The sequence below is a fragment of the Hesperophylax consimilis genome, chromosome 7, assembly GCF_061612785.1.
Source record: "Hesperophylax consimilis isolate HC1 chromosome 7, BYU_Hcon_1.0, whole genome shotgun sequence".
Lineage (NCBI taxonomy): Eukaryota > Metazoa > Arthropoda > Insecta > Trichoptera > Limnephilidae > Hesperophylax > Hesperophylax consimilis.
In genome coordinates this window covers 19,115,575-19,138,212 of record NC_142842.1, presented here as the reverse complement: position 1 = coordinate 19,138,212, position 22,638 = coordinate 19,115,575, and the positions used below count along the sequence as shown (strand labels likewise).

General features: G+C 33.5%; 1 protein-coding gene across 1 annotated transcript; it reads left to right on the top strand.

Annotated features, from left to right (window-relative positions):
* Positions 1-178: 178 nt before the first annotated feature.
* On the top strand, positions 179-21,351 carry LOC149422418 (uncharacterized). Its single transcript, XM_089633278.1, has 10 exons — positions 179-446; positions 777-894; positions 4,767-4,923; positions 11,972-12,095; positions 13,888-14,009; positions 14,424-14,572; positions 16,624-16,760; positions 17,335-17,568; positions 18,357-18,537; positions 18,651-21,351. Exons 1-10 carry the CDS (start codon positions 351-353, stop codon positions 20,189-20,191), a joined length of 2,859 nt encoding a protein of 952 aa, XP_089489404.1. The 5' UTR covers positions 179-350; the 3' UTR covers positions 20,192-21,351.
* The last annotated feature ends 1,287 nt before the right edge of the window (positions 21,352-22,638 follow it).

The following is a 22,638-nucleotide window of genomic DNA, read 5'->3' as shown; positions in this document are numbered from 1 at the left end:
CTATTGATTAAAATCCATAGACATTTCTGAATAAACCGGTTGCCTTTAAAACTGTGGGGCGTGGAGGAAATATAAGTATCTACTTTACCATTACTGCACTTCCTCTAACCAGAGAGAAAATCTTAAAGTGACATGTAAACAACTGGAATGGCAACACGTCTTCAATTCAAACGTCAAATCAGTACCATATCGAGGTGACGTTAATGAAAAGTTGCCGCTAAAGTTTTTGTGATAATGAACGATATGAATTTTAATAATTTTCTTTCACATTTTAAAAATGAATTTGAAAATTAACACATAGTTACTTATTTAATTTTCTTGTTGACGTTTTTACATGTGAATTTACAAACATGGGAACTATGGGCCCCTTATCGGGGCAGGCTATAACATTAGCGAACAGTATTATCGGCGTTGGAATATTAGCGATGCCATTCTGCTTCAAACAAGTAAGCTAGAAATTTATTAAATTTCATTCTTTTAAATCTTTTTTACACTTAAACACATAGGTATAAGTATCTTATTGTATTAAACCGGAAGCAAAAGCCTCAAGGCCTAAACACTCCTACACTTATGATGAAGTCCATTATTTACAAACAAGGAACTAATTTTTAAATTAAAATCTTTAGCAAAAACACTGTAAACATTGATGGAAAAATCCAATTCGGTAACTTTACCAAATTTATCAATACTTATAATGATATGGTTATCTATTTGAAACTTGATATTTCATCCGAAAGTCCAATAATGTAACTGTTTTCCTTACACATTATTTTCAGTGTGGAATCATTTTATCAATGGTAATTTTAATTAGCAGTGGAATGATGTCAAGGCTAGCGTGCCATTTCCTGCTTAAATCGGCTATTGTCTCACGGAGAAGGAATTTTGAAGCATTGGGTAAGTGTACAACAATTTACGGTTGACAAAAGCTGTGTGCTACTATAATAATAATACTACATGACCTCCTTACGGTTTCAACTATGATTCCGGACGTGGAGTTCATTATAGGTATTTTACAATTTTGAAATAGTTTAATTATTGTTAGTGTAAATCAAATGTACAAATGTTTTAAAGAAAGTTTAGAGGACATCCAGTATAGAAATATATTTGTATTATATAGAATACTTAAGTTTATAGGCGGCCAAAAGCAGATCTAATGAATAAAATAATTTTCAAAATTTACACTAGCGACGCCACAAAGTTGGATTTGTCACGCTGTAACGTGTTTATAATAAAAACACTGATTTATTTTATTCTGGGATCTTGGGGAGGGTAGTGCAGTCCCATACATGTCAGAGAGTATATACCACCTATGTTGAAAAACTTTAAATATGTTCCTAGTGTACTCGTGTGAGATCCCATGCACTTTTTTATGCTCCAAAATGACTATCAGAACCCGCCAATCAACAGATCGACTCGACTGCTTAACGATGCAAAATTGACCATCGACATTTTCAACATGACTTACAGACAGTTGAGCAAATATCTTTTGACGCATCTCACAAAATAGTAAAACTACCCTCTTTTTATACTTTTAATTTGCTTTCTATCAACCTTTTCTAGTTGTACCAACGTAACACAACCCAATAATGTCACCTCTTGCATGTTTTATTTTTATTTTTTTGTCTTCAGTATTATTTTAAATCTTCAATGTACACATATTATGTTGTGCAATTTTTTTATTTTTAAATTTCCTGTTCTGAGGTGGCCTGTAGTTTTTAAACTTTTGTATTTAGTTTCAAGTTGTCTTTACGTCCTCATAATGTTTGTATGTTGAATATCACTTTGTTCTCTCAGCCATGTTTTTACTTTTGTTTTAAATGTATTCATTTCTGTTATTTTTTTGTTTGATTTGGTAGACCATTGAATTATTTCGTAGCATAGAATTAATATTTCTCTGTACAAAAGATGTGTTCAAACTGGGAGTAACCAGTATATTTTGGCTTATTGCTGTGGTTGAGTATTTGAGTATCTGGCAGTGGTGTATTTAGATATATTTTTAAAAATTTTAAATAAATAATTTTTTTAATAAAGTTTATGTACATTGTAGACTTGGAAATTTTTGAATATTTCTTCTGTTGGAGTTCTAACCGGGATTTTTAGAATTGTCTTTAGTACTGCTTTTTGGGCTATGTTGAGCCGCTCTGTGTGAGTGCTCAAGGCAGACCCCCAACCAGTTATCCCGTACTCTATAAGTGATTGACACAAAGCGTAGTACACTTTTTTAATGTTGTTTATGTTAAGGATATTAAAGATGTTTAAAGATGAATTTTTGAAACCTGGTGAGTTTTTTTTTGTAATTACGTCAATGTGCAAGTACCATCGGAGATTTCCATCGATTTCGATTTCAAGATATTTGATGCCTTTGGAGTGTGCTATAGTGGGACAGAGGCATGATAAACCTTGATTATGTTGATAGATTCCTTGGCATGTATGTAATTTGAGAATTAAGTCAGTAACGGTTGTCCTCTGGCTGTTATAGAAAATGTCAGATATTTTGTTTTATTGACAGTAAGGGTGAGGGAATTTCTTTTAAACCAGTTTTGCAGGAGTCCAAGTCCGTGTTCCGCTTCTTTGTAGGTACTTATCCAATCTCTTTCTTTAACCTTCCAGCGGGCGCGCTGTCGTAAAATTTACGACAAACGCGCCTTATCGCTTCCCCCACTCTTGCGACTTAGTTGTAAACATCGAGCTTCGAGCTATGCTAGAGTCAAATCAAATGTCAAACATTTACCGCAAGATATAAATGCTTTTCTCAAAGTGAATTACGGTAGGGCAGTTGAACCGATAACAGAAAAATAAAACAGAAGCTTTCCAAAATGCGGTGTTTGTCGGTTATGTGCACTGGATAAGAAAAGATCCTCAGCATCAATGAAGTGTTGCCGTTGCCAGTCCTTTACATGCAAGAACCATTCTTCAGTTGAGGTGGTTTGTAAAAATTGTAAGGATGAGAATATTGATTCTGACTAAATAGGTCGATAAAATATTTTGTTTTGAAATATTAACATGTTTAGAGTATTGCTTCGTTTTTTTTAAGAAAGTCAATTTTTTTTTTAAAGTACTGCCTATTATGATTTTTCATATCCTTAACGAAATTCCCTAACGTTTGTATAAAGAAAACACCACTTACATGGAGAAAACTTGATGACGTAAAATTTACGACAAGCGCCCGCTCAACGGAAATTTCTCAACGCGCCCGCTGGAAGGTTAAATAAAATTACTGTATCCTCAGCAAAACTAATGATTTTTCCCTGCGTTCCTGGGTTACAGATATATATATATATATTTCTATTATTTGTTTACTGCTGTTGTGTACATATATTTTTTACCATTACTCATTTATCGCATCACTATCTCACTATCTAAATCTCACTTTATGCATTCTAAACTTGTAATCTCTGTTATATAATTGGTGTACAACTGTTTTATGGAGTCTATGAAAAAAAAAAGTACAATAGATAACGTTAAACATAATACCGATGACCATGTAACGAGAATGCAAGGATAAAAAAAGCGTAGTGAGCAAGATTAAGGAAAAGACGCTTGGATGGTTTGGAAATGTGGAACGGATGAACGAAGACAGGAGTGCCAGGAGAATATGACCAAAATGAATCAAATAATTGAATAGGGTTTTAAAAAAATATATATTTATTAATAAAAAATAATGTTACATAATTTATAGAAAATATAGTAATTATTTCATCTAATTTTATACATAAGATGTACAACATAGTTTAGCTAGGCTTGTGTGTATGGGGGATGTGTCATTTTGTTAGTTATTTTTTATGTAATATGCCAAGTATGGTTATGTCAAGAGAGTAAAGAATAACAGAAGAGATCATATGTTTATGTAATGTTCATAGTATGTTTGTGTTATGTTTATCTTTATGTTTTATAATCACATTTGTTTACTCCCATATGCTGTGTTTGTTTATAAGATTGCCAATTTCATAATTCTGTTTTAAAAAAACGCTACTAATTTTAGAAAAATCTTTGGTTTAATAACGAAAAACGCCCACTTATATTGTACACAGGTTCCTATTTTTATAATTTTGTGATAATCTACTGTTACCAGCTCCCTACCATTTATGTTAAGTATGTTATGTTTATGTTATGTTATGTTTATGTTATGTTTGGTTTATTTATGTTACGTTATGTTATGTTATGTTGTTTTATCGATGTTGTTTTGTCAATCATGTCAATTTTATCCTGTAATTTGTTGTATTTATTAATAAGAAAAATGTTTAAAATTAAACAGTAACTTTGTAAACATCACTTATGATGTTTTCTGTATCTGGACAGGTACTGAGCGCCAACTTGATTCCTTCCTAAAACTAATAAACTCTTTTCATACAAAAATTAAATTCACATAAGTGATGTTTACAAAGTTACTGTTTAATTTTAAATTATAATGTCACATCACAAAGTAACCGCTTCATATGAAGAAAAGAAAAATGTTGTAATGTATGGCCAAGATCACTCTTAATAGGTGAAAGCCAATATAAAGAATAAAAAAAAAGAGTGCAGTGTGTGAATGTAGGAATGAGTGTGTGCTAAGACTGAGTTGTATGTATCAGTACATCCTCTCTGCCTTCCCCTGCGGGAACAAAAGTATGTTGGTATGTCAGTTAATGAATCAGATGCATATGATAATAAGATAGTTAGATTGTGAATGTTGTCAATATCTTATTCCAGTATTTTTGGATGTTGATATCTGGAATATGAGATTACTCAGTCTTTGTTTTAATATTATATTTTTAATTTTTCAGCCTATCAAGTGTTTGGTTCAGCGGGCAAGTTTGCAGTGGAAATAGGAATAATTGGATTCTTGATGGGAACCTGTGTGGCTTACTTTGTTGTTGTGGGAGATTTGGGTCCACAGATAATTGCCAAGATGCTGAATCTTAATCAAAGTAGTGCATTAAGGTAAATAACTAACTAAAGGCCAATTTTTTTAGTCTTTACGGCACATTATAACGTAACATGTATCGATATATGTTAAGCCGCATACTCATCTGCAAGCTGTAACTGTTACCGTTGTAGGGTAACTGGGCAACTCAGGATAGTGGCAATTCAACACACTCTTGAAATTTGAGGGAAAAAAACAACTGGGTTAAATAGGTTACATTAGATTAGGTTTGCAAGCTGTTTTTTTTTTAAATTATTATTATTTAATGAGCAGGCAACATTCTGCTGATGTGCTAATATCTGATTTCCCAATAAGTTTAAAGTTGTTTTCAATTTAAAATAAGGTAAGTTCCTTTCTTCCCTCCAAATAAGAATCCAATGTAGCTTTAAATTGGTTTATATCAGTAGAATCAATGACATGTTGTCGAAGTTTGTTCTGTGCATCCAATACTCTATTGGTTTATATTAGTAGATTCAATGACATGTTGTCGAAGTTTGTTCTATGCATCCAATACTCTATTGATTTATATCAGTAGAATCAATGACATGTTGTCGAAGTTTGTTCTATGCATCCAATACTCTATTGGTTTATACCAGTAGAATCAATGACATGTTGTCGAAGTTTGTTCTATGCATCCAATACTCTATTGGTTTATATCAGTAGAATCAATGACATGTTGTCGAAGTTTGTTCTATGCATCCAATACTCTATTGATTTATATCAGTAGAATCAATGACATGTTGTCGAAGTTTGTTCTATGCATCCAATACTCTATTGGTTTATACCAGTAGAATCAATGACATGTTGTCGAAGTTTGTTCTATGCATCCAATACTCTATTGCAGCGATTCTTAACCTCGGGTCGCGACCCAAATTTGGGTCGCGAGAGGTTTTGGGTTGGGTCGCGGAAATCGCGTATTGATATCCCGATCGATGTCACTAAACTAGTATAGTCACAATTATTACTACTCTCAGAACAAGGACATCTATTGTTCACAATCGCGACATGTTAGTTCTGTTTTAATGGGCGGAAGGGCGCGGGGCGCAAAGCGAGGAGTGCGCGCCATCGCCACCGCTCGGCTCACGCAGTCGGCATCGCTCGGTTCGGCTCGGTCACCACCCGCGCCGCCCGCCGCACCGCGCTGGTCGGTCGGTCTCGTCTCATCTCGGTCAGTTTGCTAGCGAGTTTGTTTACGATTGCACGCTCGTTCTCATACTGTTTTACGTGAATAACGTTTATACTTGACTACAATACACTCTTTGTTGACAACTACAAAGTGCTACAAAATTGTGATAATCAATTGTGGAAGATTAAAAGTGCAACTCGCGATTGCTGTTATCGAAAGAAGGTAAAATATTTTTTTCCAATAAATGACATTGTTAGCCTACAATTCGCCGATGAACGAATAGAATAGTATATTTCTATAATTTGTCGTTTTGTTTCAGTAAGTCTTTCGAATTGTGGACAGTCATGGCGAAACGGATGTTAACATACAAGCAAGAATTTTTAGCCTTAGGATTTATTGAAATAAAAGATCGCTCTGGTGTGCCACGTCCACAATGCGTGGTTTGTACGCAACTTCTTTCAAATGAATCGCTAAAAATAAACAAATTGAAGAGACATCTCGAAAAAGTCCATCCAACGTACGCAAATAAACCGCTTGCTTTTTGGAAAGAAAAAGAAACACAAACAAAGCGCATGAGACTTGATGCACCATCAAGTTCAGCAACAGTTTCGTTAGAAAAAACTACCTACGCTTCTTTCGAAGTAGCTTTAAAAGTAGCTCAATGTAAAAAACCCCATAGTATTGCTGAGCAGTTGATTAAACCAGCTGCAATAGCCATGGCAAGAAATGTCTGTGGAGATGAAATTGCGAAGAAGCTGGAAATGGTGCCAATTTCAAACGATACTGTGAAAAAGAGAATAGATTTAATGTCATCAGATATTTTAGAACAATTAATAACGGATCTCAAAAAAGCCATCAAATTTTCAATTCAAATCGACGAATCAGTTGATATTGAAGATTTCCCACAGCTGTTGGTGTACGTAAGATACAGAACTCCACAAAATTTCAATGAAGAGTTCCTGCTTTGTGAAAAGCTCTCTGAAACTACAACTGGGGCTGATATATTTCTTTTAATAGACAAGTTCTTTGTGGAACACCAATTACTGTGGGACAATTGTCTCGCAGTCTGTACAGATGGAGCACCGGCAATGATAGGGAGTCGCATCGGGTTTTGTGCCAAAGTCAAGGAACGAAATCCAGAGGTTGTTTTAATACACTGCTTTTTACATCGAGAAAACTTGGCTACACGTGATATGCAGCCAGATCTACATCAGGTGTTACAGGACGTAATACAAATTATAAATTTCATAAAGGCACGCGCTATGAACTCTCGGATATTTCGACTGATGTGCGAAGAAATGGGTTCAGAACACCAGAATTTATTATACCATTCGGATATTCGCTGGCTATCCCGCGGAAAGATTCTAGCTAGAGTTCTTTCTCTTAAAACAGAAATAGAAATATTTTTGACAGATAAAAGACACGAATGTGCTGATCGCTTCAGTGACAACAAATGGATGGCTAAATTGGCATATTTGGGTGATATTTTCCACCACTTGAATCAGTTGAACACAGAAATGCAAGGTCAAAATCGCACTGTAGTAGACATTTATGAAAAAATTACTGTTTTTAAAAACAAAACAAAACTTTGGCAAAATAAAATTGCTCAATGTCAATTGGCAGCGTTTCCAACATTAAACTTGTTTTTGGAAGATCTTAATCTTAATGGCAACCGTATTTTCGTGGAGACCATGCCTATTTTTTTAGAACATTTGAGAAGACTTGAAAATGAAATGGAAAGATATATTCCACAAAATGTCCATATCGTGAAATACAGTTGGGTAAGAAATCCATTTGAAGTAGATGTAATGGGCGTTGAAAACGATTCAGCTGGATTACAAGAAGAATTGCTCGAAATGCAAGGTGATGCACTTTTAAAAGAGAGATTTGCCAGAACGAGTCTCACAAAATTTTGGGCACAATTATCTGGGAAGCCTGTTCTGAGCAATGAAGCTGAAAAAGCCCTGCTACCTTTCCCAACTACTTATTTATGTGAAGCAGGATTTTCATGCCTTGCTGTTATGAAGAATAAGTACAGGAATAGGTTGGATCCTCAGCATGACATGCGGTGTGCACTTTCTATAAACATAACTCCACGTATACATGATCTTTGTTCAAAAATACAACACCAGGGTAGTCACTGATTATTTTGCTGTAAATTTTTTAACTGTTTTAATGCTGGTCTGATTTTAATACAGAACATTTAAATAAATTTGTTTATTTCTAATTTTACCAATACATCGTATAAATTTTATAGTATAAAATTACATAACCTGTCAATGGAAAAAAAATAAAAAATTAGATTAGGGTCGCGTACTTCAAATATATTCGTACCTTGGGTCGCCAGCCAAAAAGGTTAAGAACCACTGCTCTATTGGTTTATATCAGTAGAATCAATGACATGTTGTCGAAGTTTGTTCTATGCATCCAATACTCTATTGGTTTATATCAGTAGAATCAATGACATGTTGTCGAAGTTTGTTCTATGCATCCAATACTCTATTTACAATGAAGTGTTTCTTAGGATTGGTTTCAAAAGGTGTTTTATTAATTTTTTTAAGTGTCCACGGAGATTTATATTTTTATTGAAGGTTTTTTTTTTATTTTACATTAACTCCACACAGGAGGCCCTGAGAAAAATAATTTCCCTCAGGGCTTATGTCATCTTTGGGGATGCCTGGGGTTGTAAGAGGGAGGAAACACATAGACCGGTAAATCGTTCGAAGCTCAAAAACGAGTCGTAGTAAAGACCCGTTTTCATTTAACAAATGTCAACCATGTACATATGTTGGGCGCACATTTGGCTTGTTTCCCGATTATACACTGGTACCAAAGGGATCAATGATGCTAGTTTCTCGGAGCATCTTCCATTGTAATACCGGTAGAAGAAGGACAGCATACCTACCTGATGCCTGTGCTCTAAAAATTGCTATCCGCCTATTAAGATAGGGGAATCTATAAAACGGACCGCCGGTGATGATTATAATGTCCAGATAAAATTTTGAAAGTCTCAATCAATTCATTCCTTTATCTTCTTTCTTTTAATGTTGGTAATCTTAGTTCCTTGAGTCTGTGTGTCTTTCAAAGCTCTTGGTATGTTTTTCATCACTTTTCAAAAGTGTGTTGAATTAGAATTAGAATATTCATATTCAAAGGCAAAGTTGGAATTGTTCACAGAGAGCAGTTGTTTACTGTCGTGCTTTAGATTTTTTTAAACTCTAAAGAATATATATATATATATATTTTTTTTAATCTTTTTATTAAGTGAATGTAACACCTGCAACTGTACTGGTAGATACTCTCAGTATTGCCCTGGCGAAAGACCACCACTCATAATCGAAATATTGCTTGTAATGGCTATTTGGTGACCATATCTGAATGCTAGGTACTTACAAACCTTCCCCTTGCCCGTCTTCCCTTCCCCTACCCAAGTCCCTTCAGCTTTACAACATAACCCAATAATTGGGAATGCCAATGTCAAATTAAATCTTATCAGTCGGGATCAGTTGGGACTCTTGTGTGGTATCAAAAGAATCTAGTATTTATTACAGCGTATTATTATTTATATTTATAGATTTTAAAAAATCATTAATTGTTGTTATAAAAGATAGTGTTTGAAAACAAAGACTAAATCATGAATTATTATTTAAGCTATATGTAAACATGATTATTTTAATCAATCAATCAATCACTGCTCGAAATCTTTAAATACATGTAACATGATAAATGTACACTTTTAAGTAATTTAGATTTATTGATTGAACCAATGTTATATATTAATTATATAATTATTTATCTACATAAATTTATTTTGCATTTCTATCAAGAATTTTTGTAATTTATTTAGCCCTGATACTGATTTTACAGAATTGTTCACCGAGTATAACATTTATATAGAACATGAAAAGGGAGTAAGTGCAGAGTAAGCTCAGAATCGAAATGTTGGTTGAAATGACTTTAGCCAAGTTTGGTGACCAGATCTGAATAGCCAGGTACTTTCAAACCTTCTTCTCCCCATCTCCTCCCCCTCTCCTATTCAGTCTCAATCCATATCCATATTTGAGGATGCCATAGTTCCACTGGCTTCAGACTAGCCATGAGTCATTCATGAACGAGCCGCACAATTGAGCTATTTCTTTATGACGAACAGTATTCGTACGACCCTCAGTAAACCGTACCACGGCTCAACTGAATGGTTACCCTTTTTTATCAGGAGGTATTTTAGAAAAATAGCGCCATTAAAATTATCGAACTATTAATTGTTATTACGTAGTCAGAGACGTAAATGGTGTCTGACCGTCCAACATCTGGACTTGAACATATGTACCTACACTTACTAACTACCTAGCACCTTATTTTTCTCCTGGTACGAGGCAGCGTACCGGTACCAAGATTCGTACAATCATTTATACGCTTACGCTGTGAGCTGGGAGCCGTATCGGGGGAGCTGTATCAGGGAAGCCGTATCAGGCGAGCGCAGTATTCCCATTGCTCATACGCTATGAGTTCATGGTTCTCGTTAAACTGTTGTTCAAATTAGTCGACTCCTTGAGCTATACGAAAATATTGAGCTGGTATTGTGGCTGCGGGTCTTAATAAAATGAGTCATGATCCATCGCTACTCCAGACTCTCGAGTTTTCAACTTCCCAACTATGTCTGGGGCGGCCCACTGGGAGTCCTCCCTCTGGAATAGATCGAATTCAATCTTCAGGCTTTCTTAACCCCTAGAGCCCCTATATTTTTCAAAATATTTTTCTAAATGAACTGTCAAATGCGGATTAAATTCAATTCGAGATAAATAGGGAATTCTCTTCACACCAAAAAATCACTTATTATTAATTATTCATATGTAGAAACACTTCAGACACAAGAATACATAGTTTTTATAATTTTCAAAAATCATAATTTCATAAATCATAAAAAGTTATAATGACTTTAAAAACAGGCGCGAACGAAATATTTCAATGCAGCTAAGAACGCCCGGTGATTGATCAAGCGTTCAAGGGCGAACGATGACGTTGCGGTTGACCAGCCTGAGTAGATCCTGCAAACCGATGGCGGCGGCGGCGGCAATGGTGTGATGTAGCACTTGTGACGTAGCGGTCAAGATGGCGCATGACCGTTTTCAGAGCCGAAATAGCACGCAATTTTTAAAACAACTACAAAAAATTGGAAATGCATTTAAAAAAAAAGAAAAAAAAGAGGCACATAATAAAATAATTATCTTTATTGAAATAAATTATTTACAAAATGCACGAGAATTCCCTATTCGCTGTTTTTTTAATGTATTTCCAAATAAAACACTGTTTTTGAAAGAAAACAGAAAGACTCTTTTTAGATTTTAGTATTACAAATCAGCATGAATTATAATTATAATCGACATTTATGAATATAAATTTTTTAAATGCAAACATAGAGTAGAGAAGAGTAAGTTCTTAAAGTTGCAGAATGATGGTTCTTATTGAGTAAACTGTAATTACCACTTTACACGAAACTGAAAACAGATTTAATTAGACAAGACTGTTATAAAAGTCATTTTTTTTATTTTTCAAAATTTTGCAACCCTTGACAAATATTTTTCAAATGCTAAATGTTGTTTAGATGTAAATGCTAGAAATATTTCAAATTTTTCATGAGTGTCTATGTAAACTTTTAAATGCAAATACAAAGTGTGGTTTTCTCTCTTTCCCACACTGTTTAAAAAGGGGTTAGCGTGACTTTTATGTGTCCATGTCAGTCTGGGAGAAATATCTCCCAAAATCGCTCTAGGGGTTAATACAGGACAAGGCTACCTAAATTGCGACTTTTCTGTGAAGAGTAGCAGTGGTTCAATGTTTAGCTCATCTCGGATCGTCGAGCAGTTATTGTGATTACAGATAATTTCTTTTTCTTCTTGCTTGATTTATTGTGTATACTAATAATTGTATTATTTTAACAGAACCGGTGTGATGGTAGTGGTGTCCTTGGTATGCGTCCTCCCTCTTGGCCTGTTGAGGAATGTGGACAGTCTCAGTAATGTGTGTGCCGCCACTATTGGATTCTACTTTTGCCTTGTTTTAAAAGTATGACTCACTATTAAATCAATTACAATATGGTCCTCTTTTCCTGATATGAGTCGTGTAATTTCTATACCCGCTATATCAACTTTCATTGATTTGGAGAAAACCGCAAAAAACTGTCACATCTCTAGCGTACATAAGTAAATGCATTAAAATTTTTTATATAATGAATTGGAGTAATAAAATTTCGAAAAGCATTTATTTTTCCATATATGTCTAGCAATAATTAAGTAATTTCGATAAATAAAATGGATATAGCGAATTTTGATACTCACTTCGTGATTTTGAAAGTCAACTGAGGCGACATGGCGGGTTTAGAAACTCACGCGTAGATCATTTTGACACACGAGGGTGGCGTCAGAGCGGCGGCCATATTGTATTTTGGCAAAATAACTGCTTGTGATTCGTTGAATCCGATATAGCGGGTTTTGATAGTGACTTTCTGTATGATATAGCGGATTTGGTTTCTCACTCGCAGTTTTAACATGGTTTTTGGTCATGATAAGGAGGGTTTTGAAACTCAATTTTAGGCTCCTCTTGTTGCTCGCAAAAATGTGAACAAGATGTCATACTCAGATCATTTTGTCAAAAAATCGGATATAGCGGGTATAGAAATTATAGGATTCATATATACATTGTTTATATAATATAAAAGGAAGTGGTTACAACAGAGGTACATATCGGCAGTATGCCTTTACTTTAGAATACCTTTAACAAATCTTCTTTCCCTTTTCAATGATGGAGGACTTGAACCCACAACCTAACCTAACCATATCATATTCCCCTGCTAATTGGCCATTTAGTAGCTGACTTCTACCATTATACTATTTACCATGATTTATTAAATATATCAATAGACTGATCAATTAATTTGGTCAGTTGTTGTTAGCAATGTGCAATATAAATCCCCAATGTCAAAAATTAAAAAAAAAAAATTATCAAGAAAGTTATTCTAAATGAGGTTATCTACTAATTATTTTTATTAAGAAAGTTATTCTTAATGAGGTTATCTACTAATTATTTTTACAAAGAAAGTTATTCCAAATAAGGTTATCTACTAATTATTTTTATTAAGAAAGTCATTCTAAATGAGGTTATCTACTAATTATTTTTATTTTGATGAAAATAATTAAAGTAAAATGAATTTTTCGATATCTCCAAAAAAGACGTAGTTATGAGCTTTCAAGACTTATATATTCAAATCTAGATCTTAAACACAGAAGAATTAAAATTTGCACCTTTATGAAACCAAAGGTACCGACCGCAATTTGAAAAAACTTATGAGACCGTGAATTTTTACTTAATTATTTTTATATGAAACGACAAAAAAGTGAGGTGAGATGTAACGTTTGTAATATGTTCGTCTAATAAAATATGTATGTTTTTTTATTATCAGTAATTTTAGTTACTTACAAAAAACGTAAAGTTAGTTTAATGTTAATATTTCAATTATAATATTTCAAAAACTATATATTTATTTCTGACAGTAAAATATGAAAGCGTATTTCATCACCTTTCCAAAACAGTTTATAGTTTTCAGATACATTCAGAAATATTCCATTTATTTGGATTTTATTGCAAAGTGGAAATACTGCAACCATCTGACAGAATATGGCCGAGTCCTGTGGAGTTACTATGATAAATTCGTAAATAACAAGAGATTTGGAAAATTTCCGCAATATTCCCTGTTTTGGGAATTTTCCCCAAAAATAAATTCCTGGGAATTTACCCATCATGAGCTGTGATACTAATTAGTACAACCTACTGTACTATATATTTAATTATGAATTTCCAGGTAATTGTTGAAGCTGGAGGGCCTTTATTTTCTGGAGAATGGATGGACAAAGTGGAATATTGGGAACCTGCTGGAGTTTTGCAATGTTTACCCATATTTTCAATGGCCCTGTTCTGCCAAACGTAAGTCTTTTTAAATTTATTATTATTTTTTTATGTGTCACCTCACAAGAGTGCCCCTGTCTGTAGAGTGTAAAGGCAGGGGAGCTACGTCGCCACCCGGTTGGGCAGCGTTGCGAGGCGGGTTAAGGTAGGGGCTGTAGGAAGATATTTATTAGTGTGGGTCTTGAAGAGGCCCAAATCTTAAAAAAATACAGTCTTACAAAAAATTATCACTGATACAGACAGAGATGGTCTGTGTAGCTTCCATAGCACTCAGGCCAGAGCCATTGTACTCTATATATTTCCCATAGATATTCTAGATCTTTCATACTTCGCCCATATTCGTTCTCTTGGGTTACCATTGGGTTTTTGGATAAATAAAAATGAAAAAATTGTACACTTTAAAAAAAACTTTTTTTCTTCTTTTGTTTGCAGACAGCTGTTTGAAATTTACGACACCTTACCAAATGCCACTCTGGAAAAGATGAATTATGTAACAAAAAATGCAGTGAATATATGCTCAGTTATGTATGTTCTTGTTGGACTGTTCGGTTATATTGCATTCTGCAATAAACCCATTTCAGGTAAACAATGCATTAAATAATAATATATGCAATATTAATAATAGTGACTATGTTTGTTGCCATGCTTTATCACTTCATATCTAAAGCATTAAATAAATTTATCTACCATAATAAAATAAATAATGTATTTATGGAAATTCAATATTGCGTGAAATTAAATGATAGAATGACATGACAAGTGTCAAATTAATAATAATATGCTGGGTGGTGAATAAGAAAGGCAACTGACACACCTAAACCTTTCTATAATTAAAAGTACTAATTTCGACTGTGATTCCATCTGTCTGTCTGTAACTCCAGTTCAATGAACTCTAAGAGTTATTGTTGTGATTCATTTTTGGGGTATTATGTCGTTTTGCGCTACCTTCTTCTTTAGCCAAATTCTCGGACACTGTAACCCTGTCTGAAACGTTTGCTAAAGAAGGAAGTAGCGCAACACTGCATAATACCCCAAAAATATATCACGTTAATACTTTTGGCCGTGAAAATCTCAAATCATGTCTCTAGAACTTTGCTTTGAATTTAAGTTTTATTTATAAAATTAGAAATGTTTTTTGGCGAATTCAGACGAGTGATAAAGCATCTACCTATAATATAGTATTTTTAACAGAAAATTATTTTCATTGCCATTTTCAAAATGATTTGTTGAAAATTCAGAATATCCGTGATTTTTCATGGGTCTGTGATTTTTCATGTCTGTCGACAGGAACAAAATAGAGTAATGTGTTAATTTCGGCAGTTACACAAATTATACATTAAAAAATATACAAAATAATAATAAACTTCATAACATGAACCTCTCGACAAGAAAAACATACCAGGAGCACTGAAATATGATTGGATATTTCCATTTGGTTATTATTATAAACATTTATTGTTCAGTCACAGTGTTGTTCAAAAATCACATAAAGAGGAAACAATTTGTCTTATATCGCTAGTCCACAAGACCTTTAATTTGTGAAGAAGTAATTAGCAATTTGCACTGTATCCCCGATCCCCAAGATCTTCACATTAAAAATAGATTTATTTATTTTTTAATTTACCTGTAATTTTTCACAAGTCTGCGCTAGTATATAATAAGTGTTTATAAGTTTTGATTCTATTGTACTATCATTTTTGTATGGAATGACATCACGTCAGGCATAAAAAATAGGTACATACCAGTTTCCTCTTTGGGTACTGCACTTGGGAGTGTTGAGATTTTCAGAAAAGAAACGCTTCACATGTTAGAGGTTGATAAGATTTGGTATGCAAATAAATTGGTCTTCCTTTTGTTTGATTTGTTATTTAAAAAAATATATATATTTATGGTACTTCTAATACATGTTGTGACTTTAGAGAATATGCAAATTTTTTAAATGACATTTTCAGATAAGGATATAACGGTTTGCTAGCATTCATAGTACCTACTTACTTATTATGACCAGTACTCTCTCAGTAATCCGCTACTCGATTATCCGACAACTACTATAATCTGCCGTTTTTTTTAACTAGTTGAAAGCACAAAATCAAGCTCTATAATTTACCGGTATTCGTATGTCAAATTTAGTAGTCTGCCGCGCGCTTACACTCGATCGCCAATTTTTTTACACTGATGGGTTGTGTTATCTTACTCTTAAACACTCAGTTACTATACTGCCGTCTAGCTTGCTCTCGCTGACCATTTTACCGGTCATTAGGATTAATTATTGTTATTTAAGGACATTTCGGCTAGTCCTCTGTATTTTAGAAACTGTCAAGTGTTTCTATTTATTTCATTCTGCCTCGTTTTGTTTGAATAAGCTTACAAAATGGAATCTTCATCCTAGCGTCACATGACACCTTAACTTTAAACCAAAATACTGAGATTTTACAAAAGATCAATAGCAGTATTTGTTTGTTTTTATGAAACACCTGTTTGAATTATGTTTGTTTGAAGTATGCATGCACTATAATCTTCCACTATCATTAATTGGACACTTGCCCATTTTTCGGGGTGGTGGATTAGTGAGAAAGTACTTATTAAGTTTAAAAAAAAATAGTTTAATCGTTTTGATTGATTCATGTTTCAGGAAACATTTTGCTGAGCTTCAGTCCAACTCTTGCGAGCGATGCTATAAAAATGGGCTTTGTAATGTCCCTCGCTTTTAGTTTTCCGCTGATCATATTCCCCTGCAGGGCCAGCCTCTACTCATTGTTATATAGAAAGGTAAAACTGCTTGTTACTAATGCCTACTCGTTAAATTACATACTTACAATACAAAGGAAAAAGGACGTAAACTAAAAAAAGCACTTTCGTCCAAGAACGTCAATCGATGTTCAGAAATTAGAAGTATTTCCTGAAAGGGGGTGATTTTACATCATAATGTAAAGAAATTTTATATTCAAACTTGCTATCTACATATTTTTGAACATTCGGCATGGTAAAGTATTTTGTTTTTAATTTTTGAAATGTGCCTACAAAAGAAACCATTTATTAAATGTTACATAATAAAAAATTGTGGAATAAATGTGCACTTTCAGTAACCAATTTAAAAAAAAAAAGAATGTTTAAAAAAAGAGTAACGCTATTTTTCTTGTACTAGTCAAATTCATGATTCAAGCATAACCTAGCATTTGATTGTACTATAATTTGTTCCAAATTCGGTATTGCCATGGTAATTAAAAATTTGGTCCCATTATGATGTATAATGGAACCAAATATATTTCTAGTATTTCTTGACGGACTGTAATTTATTTTAGTTAATAGTAATGAATAATTATTATTTGTATTTTTCATGTAGGGTCAAGCCTCTCACCACGAGCTGCTGAACAACTTGATCCCCGAGGTGAGGTTCAAGTGTCTGACTGTGGGCATCATCGCCTCCTCGCTGCTGGTGGGGCTCATGTTGCCTAACATTGAGCTGGTGCTGGGCCTCGTGGGCTCCACCATCGGGGTAATGATCTGCGTCATCTTCCCCGCCACCTGCTTCATCTGCATGTCCACCAAGAACACCAATGAAAGGCTGCTGGCTCAGGTAATAAGAGAAAAACATATATTTCAGTATAAAAAAACAAAAGAAAATTGGTCATTATGGTAAAACAGGAATCTACCAAAATATTTCTATTACAAAATTAAAGGAACCCAGAGACATCTATTGACAATACTGCCGCTGTAACTAAAAACACAGTGTATTCCTTGAGAGTCTCAAGTATGACGCTGTGTTTTTACTTACCGTGGCACAATATTAGTTGGTATTATTGAGCAAATCTTGATATCATACTTATTATTTTATTCAGACTTTTAAAAATTTAACATGCAGTGATGCATGGAACTGGCAGAAGAAGGAAGAAAGTAGACTGAATGCTGTAGAGATTAGATCCCGAGACATATGTGTGGTCAAACTATGTTTGACCGTCTTACAAATCTGCATATCCTGAAAGAATGCAAGGCAATGAATAAAACTAAGAAAAGTTCAATGATTTGGAATTATAGAGCAGATGAACGAAGAAAGGAGTGTAAGGAGAATAATGACGCTAATGTCAATGGTAGAAGAGGTCGGGGATGCCCGAGGAAGACATGGCACGATCAAGCGAATCAAATACTTGATTCAGGCCATATCGAGTCAGAATAACAGAAGAGTATTGTGTGAGATGATATATGAATGTGAATGAAGCAAGGAGTGTATGCCAAGAAGAACTTGTGTGGTGGTCTCTCCACTCTGCCTACCCCTATGTAAGACGGCATGATGGTCAGTTAGTTAATCCAATCTAGTATGGATATTAAACTAAACAGAATCATTTTTTGTCTCTGTTTGTTTTTCAGTTGGTCTTGTGCTTTGGAATAATTATTATGGTTCTGGGAACATATGCAAATTTGCAAGCAGCTGAAATCGACAGCATAAGTTTAGAAAATAGAATTTTGGCAGAGAATATGCATAAAAAAATAACTGACAATAAAATAATTCAAGCATTATCTCCCCCTGCCATGAGAAAGGAAAACCAAGGTAAATATTATTCTGAAAAGTATTTCAATTCAAAATTGTAATAATCAATCTATAATTGTAATAACATTTTTATTTTATGTATAAATGTCTCAATTGTTCTATTTTTGTTTTAGGTGCCAATTTCCAAATAATTTCTGACAATATTATTGATGTAAATAAGAATGTATTTGAAAACCATAAAGTTTCAGAAAAAAGTTCAGTCTTAAAAAATCATGAAAATCTGGAACGACCTTCCAAAGTAGATTCTGTAGTCCTGCCACCAAATCCAGTGCCGCCAGTGGAAGATAAAGTAGTTAAACCCAACATTGAAGTTATTAAAAAACTGGATGATCAAAAAAAAAAATTGATCGCACAAATGGAACCATCCAGTAAAGATGACCGAGAGGGAGCGGGGGATAAAGAAGTTCAAACAGAACCTAGTGCTGTGGTAGTCGACAATCCTCCCAAAGTAGATCCAATCCAACCTTCTCAAGAATCTCTCAAGGAATATGCCCGTGTTTCAGCAGATGTAAAAGACAATATTAAAAAAGATGAAGAAAAACAAAGCCAAATTAATGACGACTTTAAAAAGCAAGAACTGTTGCATACAATCAAAAGACACGAAGAAGAACAAAGGAAAATGGTCATTGAACAACAGAAAATTCTTGAAGAAATAAAAGAAACGCAAAAGGACATCCAAGTCAAACAAAAAGCAGACGACGTTAATAGTGCCGAGACTAAAAAACTAGCTGTTGAAAATATACAAAAAATAGCCAAACTGGCAATCGAAAGTTTGGGCGGCCAAGTGGAAATTACAACACACTCAGCTGTCAAAGTAAGTCACTTGGAAAAGCAACCATTCATTCAGCCCCTAGAGGTTGTCAAAAGCGTGGATATTGTTCAACAAAAGCAAGAAAAAATGGGTGATTCCGCTAATGAAGTGATTAAAGAAAGTCCTAAAGTGAATGAACAGATTTCAACAAATAATGACGTGAAGAAGACGGCCAATGCACACATTCATACCAAAGATGAACCAGAATCCTACAAGACTGGAGAAGATGCTGTAAAATTGGATCAAATTAAAGCCGGAGTCAATAATTTAACTTTCAGTCATAAAGATAATGAAAAAATCGCCAACAGGCCGCCCATAGCCATTGCCATGTCTAAAGCAAATGATGAGAAACCCATTGACAAGGTAGTTGTAGTTGTAACACCGTCAGAGAAACCCGCAATTATCAAAGCAGATGTCAAAAAGGTTGAGGAAAAGAAAATTATTGAAAAGGTTGACGTTTCTCAGGATGATTACATTGGTGGCAAGCGAGATATACTTGAAGTTCATACTGTTAGAACTATAGACAATATGTTTATGACTGAAAATAATAATAAAATTGCTAAAGTACATAAAAGAAATAAACGAGAATTAGTCAACTGCCCTGGTAAGATTGTATCTAACAACCGCGGCCTGCAGATTTGCCAGGCGAATGAGCAACTTCCTTTAAAACTATCCAATGATTTACACTCTAATCAAGACATCTTAAAAATAACGGACTCAATCAATAACATCGACCCTGATAAATACATTAATGACATGATGAATTCTGCAAATATCGTAGATTTTCATTTAAGAAACTTAAAGTCTATTGAAATTGATAATGTGACAAGCAGAACCCAATGAACAAAGTATGGGTATCTATGAGAATCTCGTAATGCCAGTGGTTTGGTTATTTATCTGCAGACTTAAAGACTAGTCAATGTTAATGTTATAATGTGACCAACAAATTTCATGACCTATAGTCCTGTTGGTTTTCTTTGGGATGTTGAGCCTTGTCACGCTTCCTATGTCTTCATGGCTTAAGAACTTAGTTATTGAATGTATGCTGTAAGAGTGAATCATGTACAATTATTGAGCGAGTTAAGGTTAACTTTATTAAAGATAAACCCAGTTGACAATCACGTTCAACCCTTATTTTTTTTTATGAAACGGTAAATAATTTTCTATGATAAGTATTTACGCAGAATGATGGAGAATGACTTAAATTTTAGAAATTGATTGTGATCAGGGTTGTGTTGTGAAAAGAGTATTGGATTTATTTTTTTAAATGCTTAGGTGTATGTAACTTTAATAAGAATTGTAATATTATCCTGTTTGTTGAAAAAACAACTCTCCCACAAATTGATACTATTTTTCTTGTGTTGAATAATCCAAATGTTTTAGAGTTTATGGAACGAGTTGGATGATAATGCAGTATTGTTATGAGAGCAAAGAAGAATTGTTAAGAAATAATTATTAGCTGCCTACTTTTTAATAGTCTGCACAATATTTGTAAAGGTCAATAAATAATTATATTGGTTTTGTTTAGTTTTTAAGTTAAAAGCCATTTATATTTTATATCACCACTGATTTTCACCTTAATAATTAGATTTTTTTGTTACTTCAATTGTTACCGCTATTCACTGCAATTTTTGTTTCCATAGGCGAATGAGCATTCTTAATTTACTGCCAGATCTTTGTAAAAGAATGGAGAAAATTGTTGCGTCAATCAATCCCTAGATAATCAACACAATCTTGAAGGAATATGTTCATTCTGCCTGCGAAAAAAAAATCATGTATTATACCAAAAAAATTGCACATACTTTGTGTAAAAAAACTACTGTTCAACGAACATGTCAAGAATATGTGCTAGACATGTTTCGATAGTCGCAAATGAAATGCACGGAATCATTTTAAAAAAATTGCATTTTGAGTTATTTATTATTTTTTATAAAAAATCTACCCCAAGAAAAAAAATATTTCTTCTGTATAATTTTCTTCCAAGTTTGTTAATAAATGTTAAAATTTATGAAAAAATAGTGTTTCATTTAACAGACGTGAAAAAATTATTTTACAAAAAGGATTTGTAACAAAATTATGTCTAAAAGAAGCATGACAGAAAACGGGAAAGAATGTTGTTACTTATTGATGAAATTTTGCACACTTTACATTCAAAATGAGAGAAAAATTACTATCTACATCTGATTTCGAAAAAGTCTTGGTATAGCTCAGGAAACGCCGGGTACTTCAGCTAGTATTTTATAATAGTATGTACTTAGGTAAAAGAATTATCAACGGATTTCAAAATTCCAGATTTTCCAGAGTTCTTACATTTTTCCATAATATATTTTTTTGATATAGGGGCCATATTTTTAAATTTTATTTTAGAAATTTTGGTAGTTTCGACTTAAATTTTTGACGTTTAATCACCACACCAGAAGATTCGAATAAAATTTAATATACTGATTCGGAAAAAACGTGTTATTAAAAATATTTGCCGAAAAAAAATTATCAGAAAATTATTTTTTCGAAAAAAATCGTTAATTTGTAATTTATTTTTGTCCGTGTTATTATATAGTATATAAAAAAACAGTTTGTGCGAAAATAAATTACATTATTAATTTCGTAAATCTGAATCTGAAAGCAGTTTTAAGAAGACAGATAAATTACCGTAAAATTTTATTGTGCGATTATAAATTGTCCCAATTCGTAAATCTTCACCTGACAGGTAAGCCGCGACGGTAATCGGCCGTGAAATTTCGATTTACACGGAAATAATTCGTGTAAATTTTTTAAAGAATTTACTTTGAATGTCTGTAACGCGACGTCTACATTCTTCTATTATATCTGACCCCTGCTTTCTAAGCATTCTTAATACTTTTACCAGTGCATGTTTTATTTAATTTTCTCTAAACCTGATAATGAGGTTTAGTTGTAATTGTAGAAATCTGAAGCATGAAAATCTGTCTGAAATCATCTTCAGTGTGATCAGTCACAGGTGAAGTTATAAAAAAAATCATCAGCCTTGGGTGCAACTAAATATATTTTACAAATATGTAATCAACAAATTTAAATAAATTAAATTCTTGAAAAATATCACAATATTCCCATCGACATATATTTTTTATAGTGTTTTTTTATAGTGTTACCCCGACGGAAAAATTTTTGCCCCTGTCCGTAGCTATTGCTCCCGCACTCCGAGCGATTCATTGGAATGGATCATTCGATTCTTTTGATGTTTCGGTTAAAAAAAATCGATTATATAAATATTTCGATCATTCCCATCACTAGTCTGTATTTGTTGGTCTGGA

Coding starts and splice junctions, on each gene's coding strand:
- LOC149422418 (XM_089633278.1), top strand. CDS start 351: ATGGGAACTATGGGCCCCTTATCGGGGCAGGCTATAACATTAGCGAAC. Junction 14,573..16,623: donor CTGCAATAAACCCATTTCAG/GTAAACAATGCA, acceptor TTCATGTTTCAG/GAAACATTTTGCTGAGCTTC. Junction 17,569..18,356: donor ATGAAAGGCTGCTGGCTCAG/GTAATAAGAGAA, acceptor TTTGTTTTTCAG/TTGGTCTTGTGCTTTGGAAT.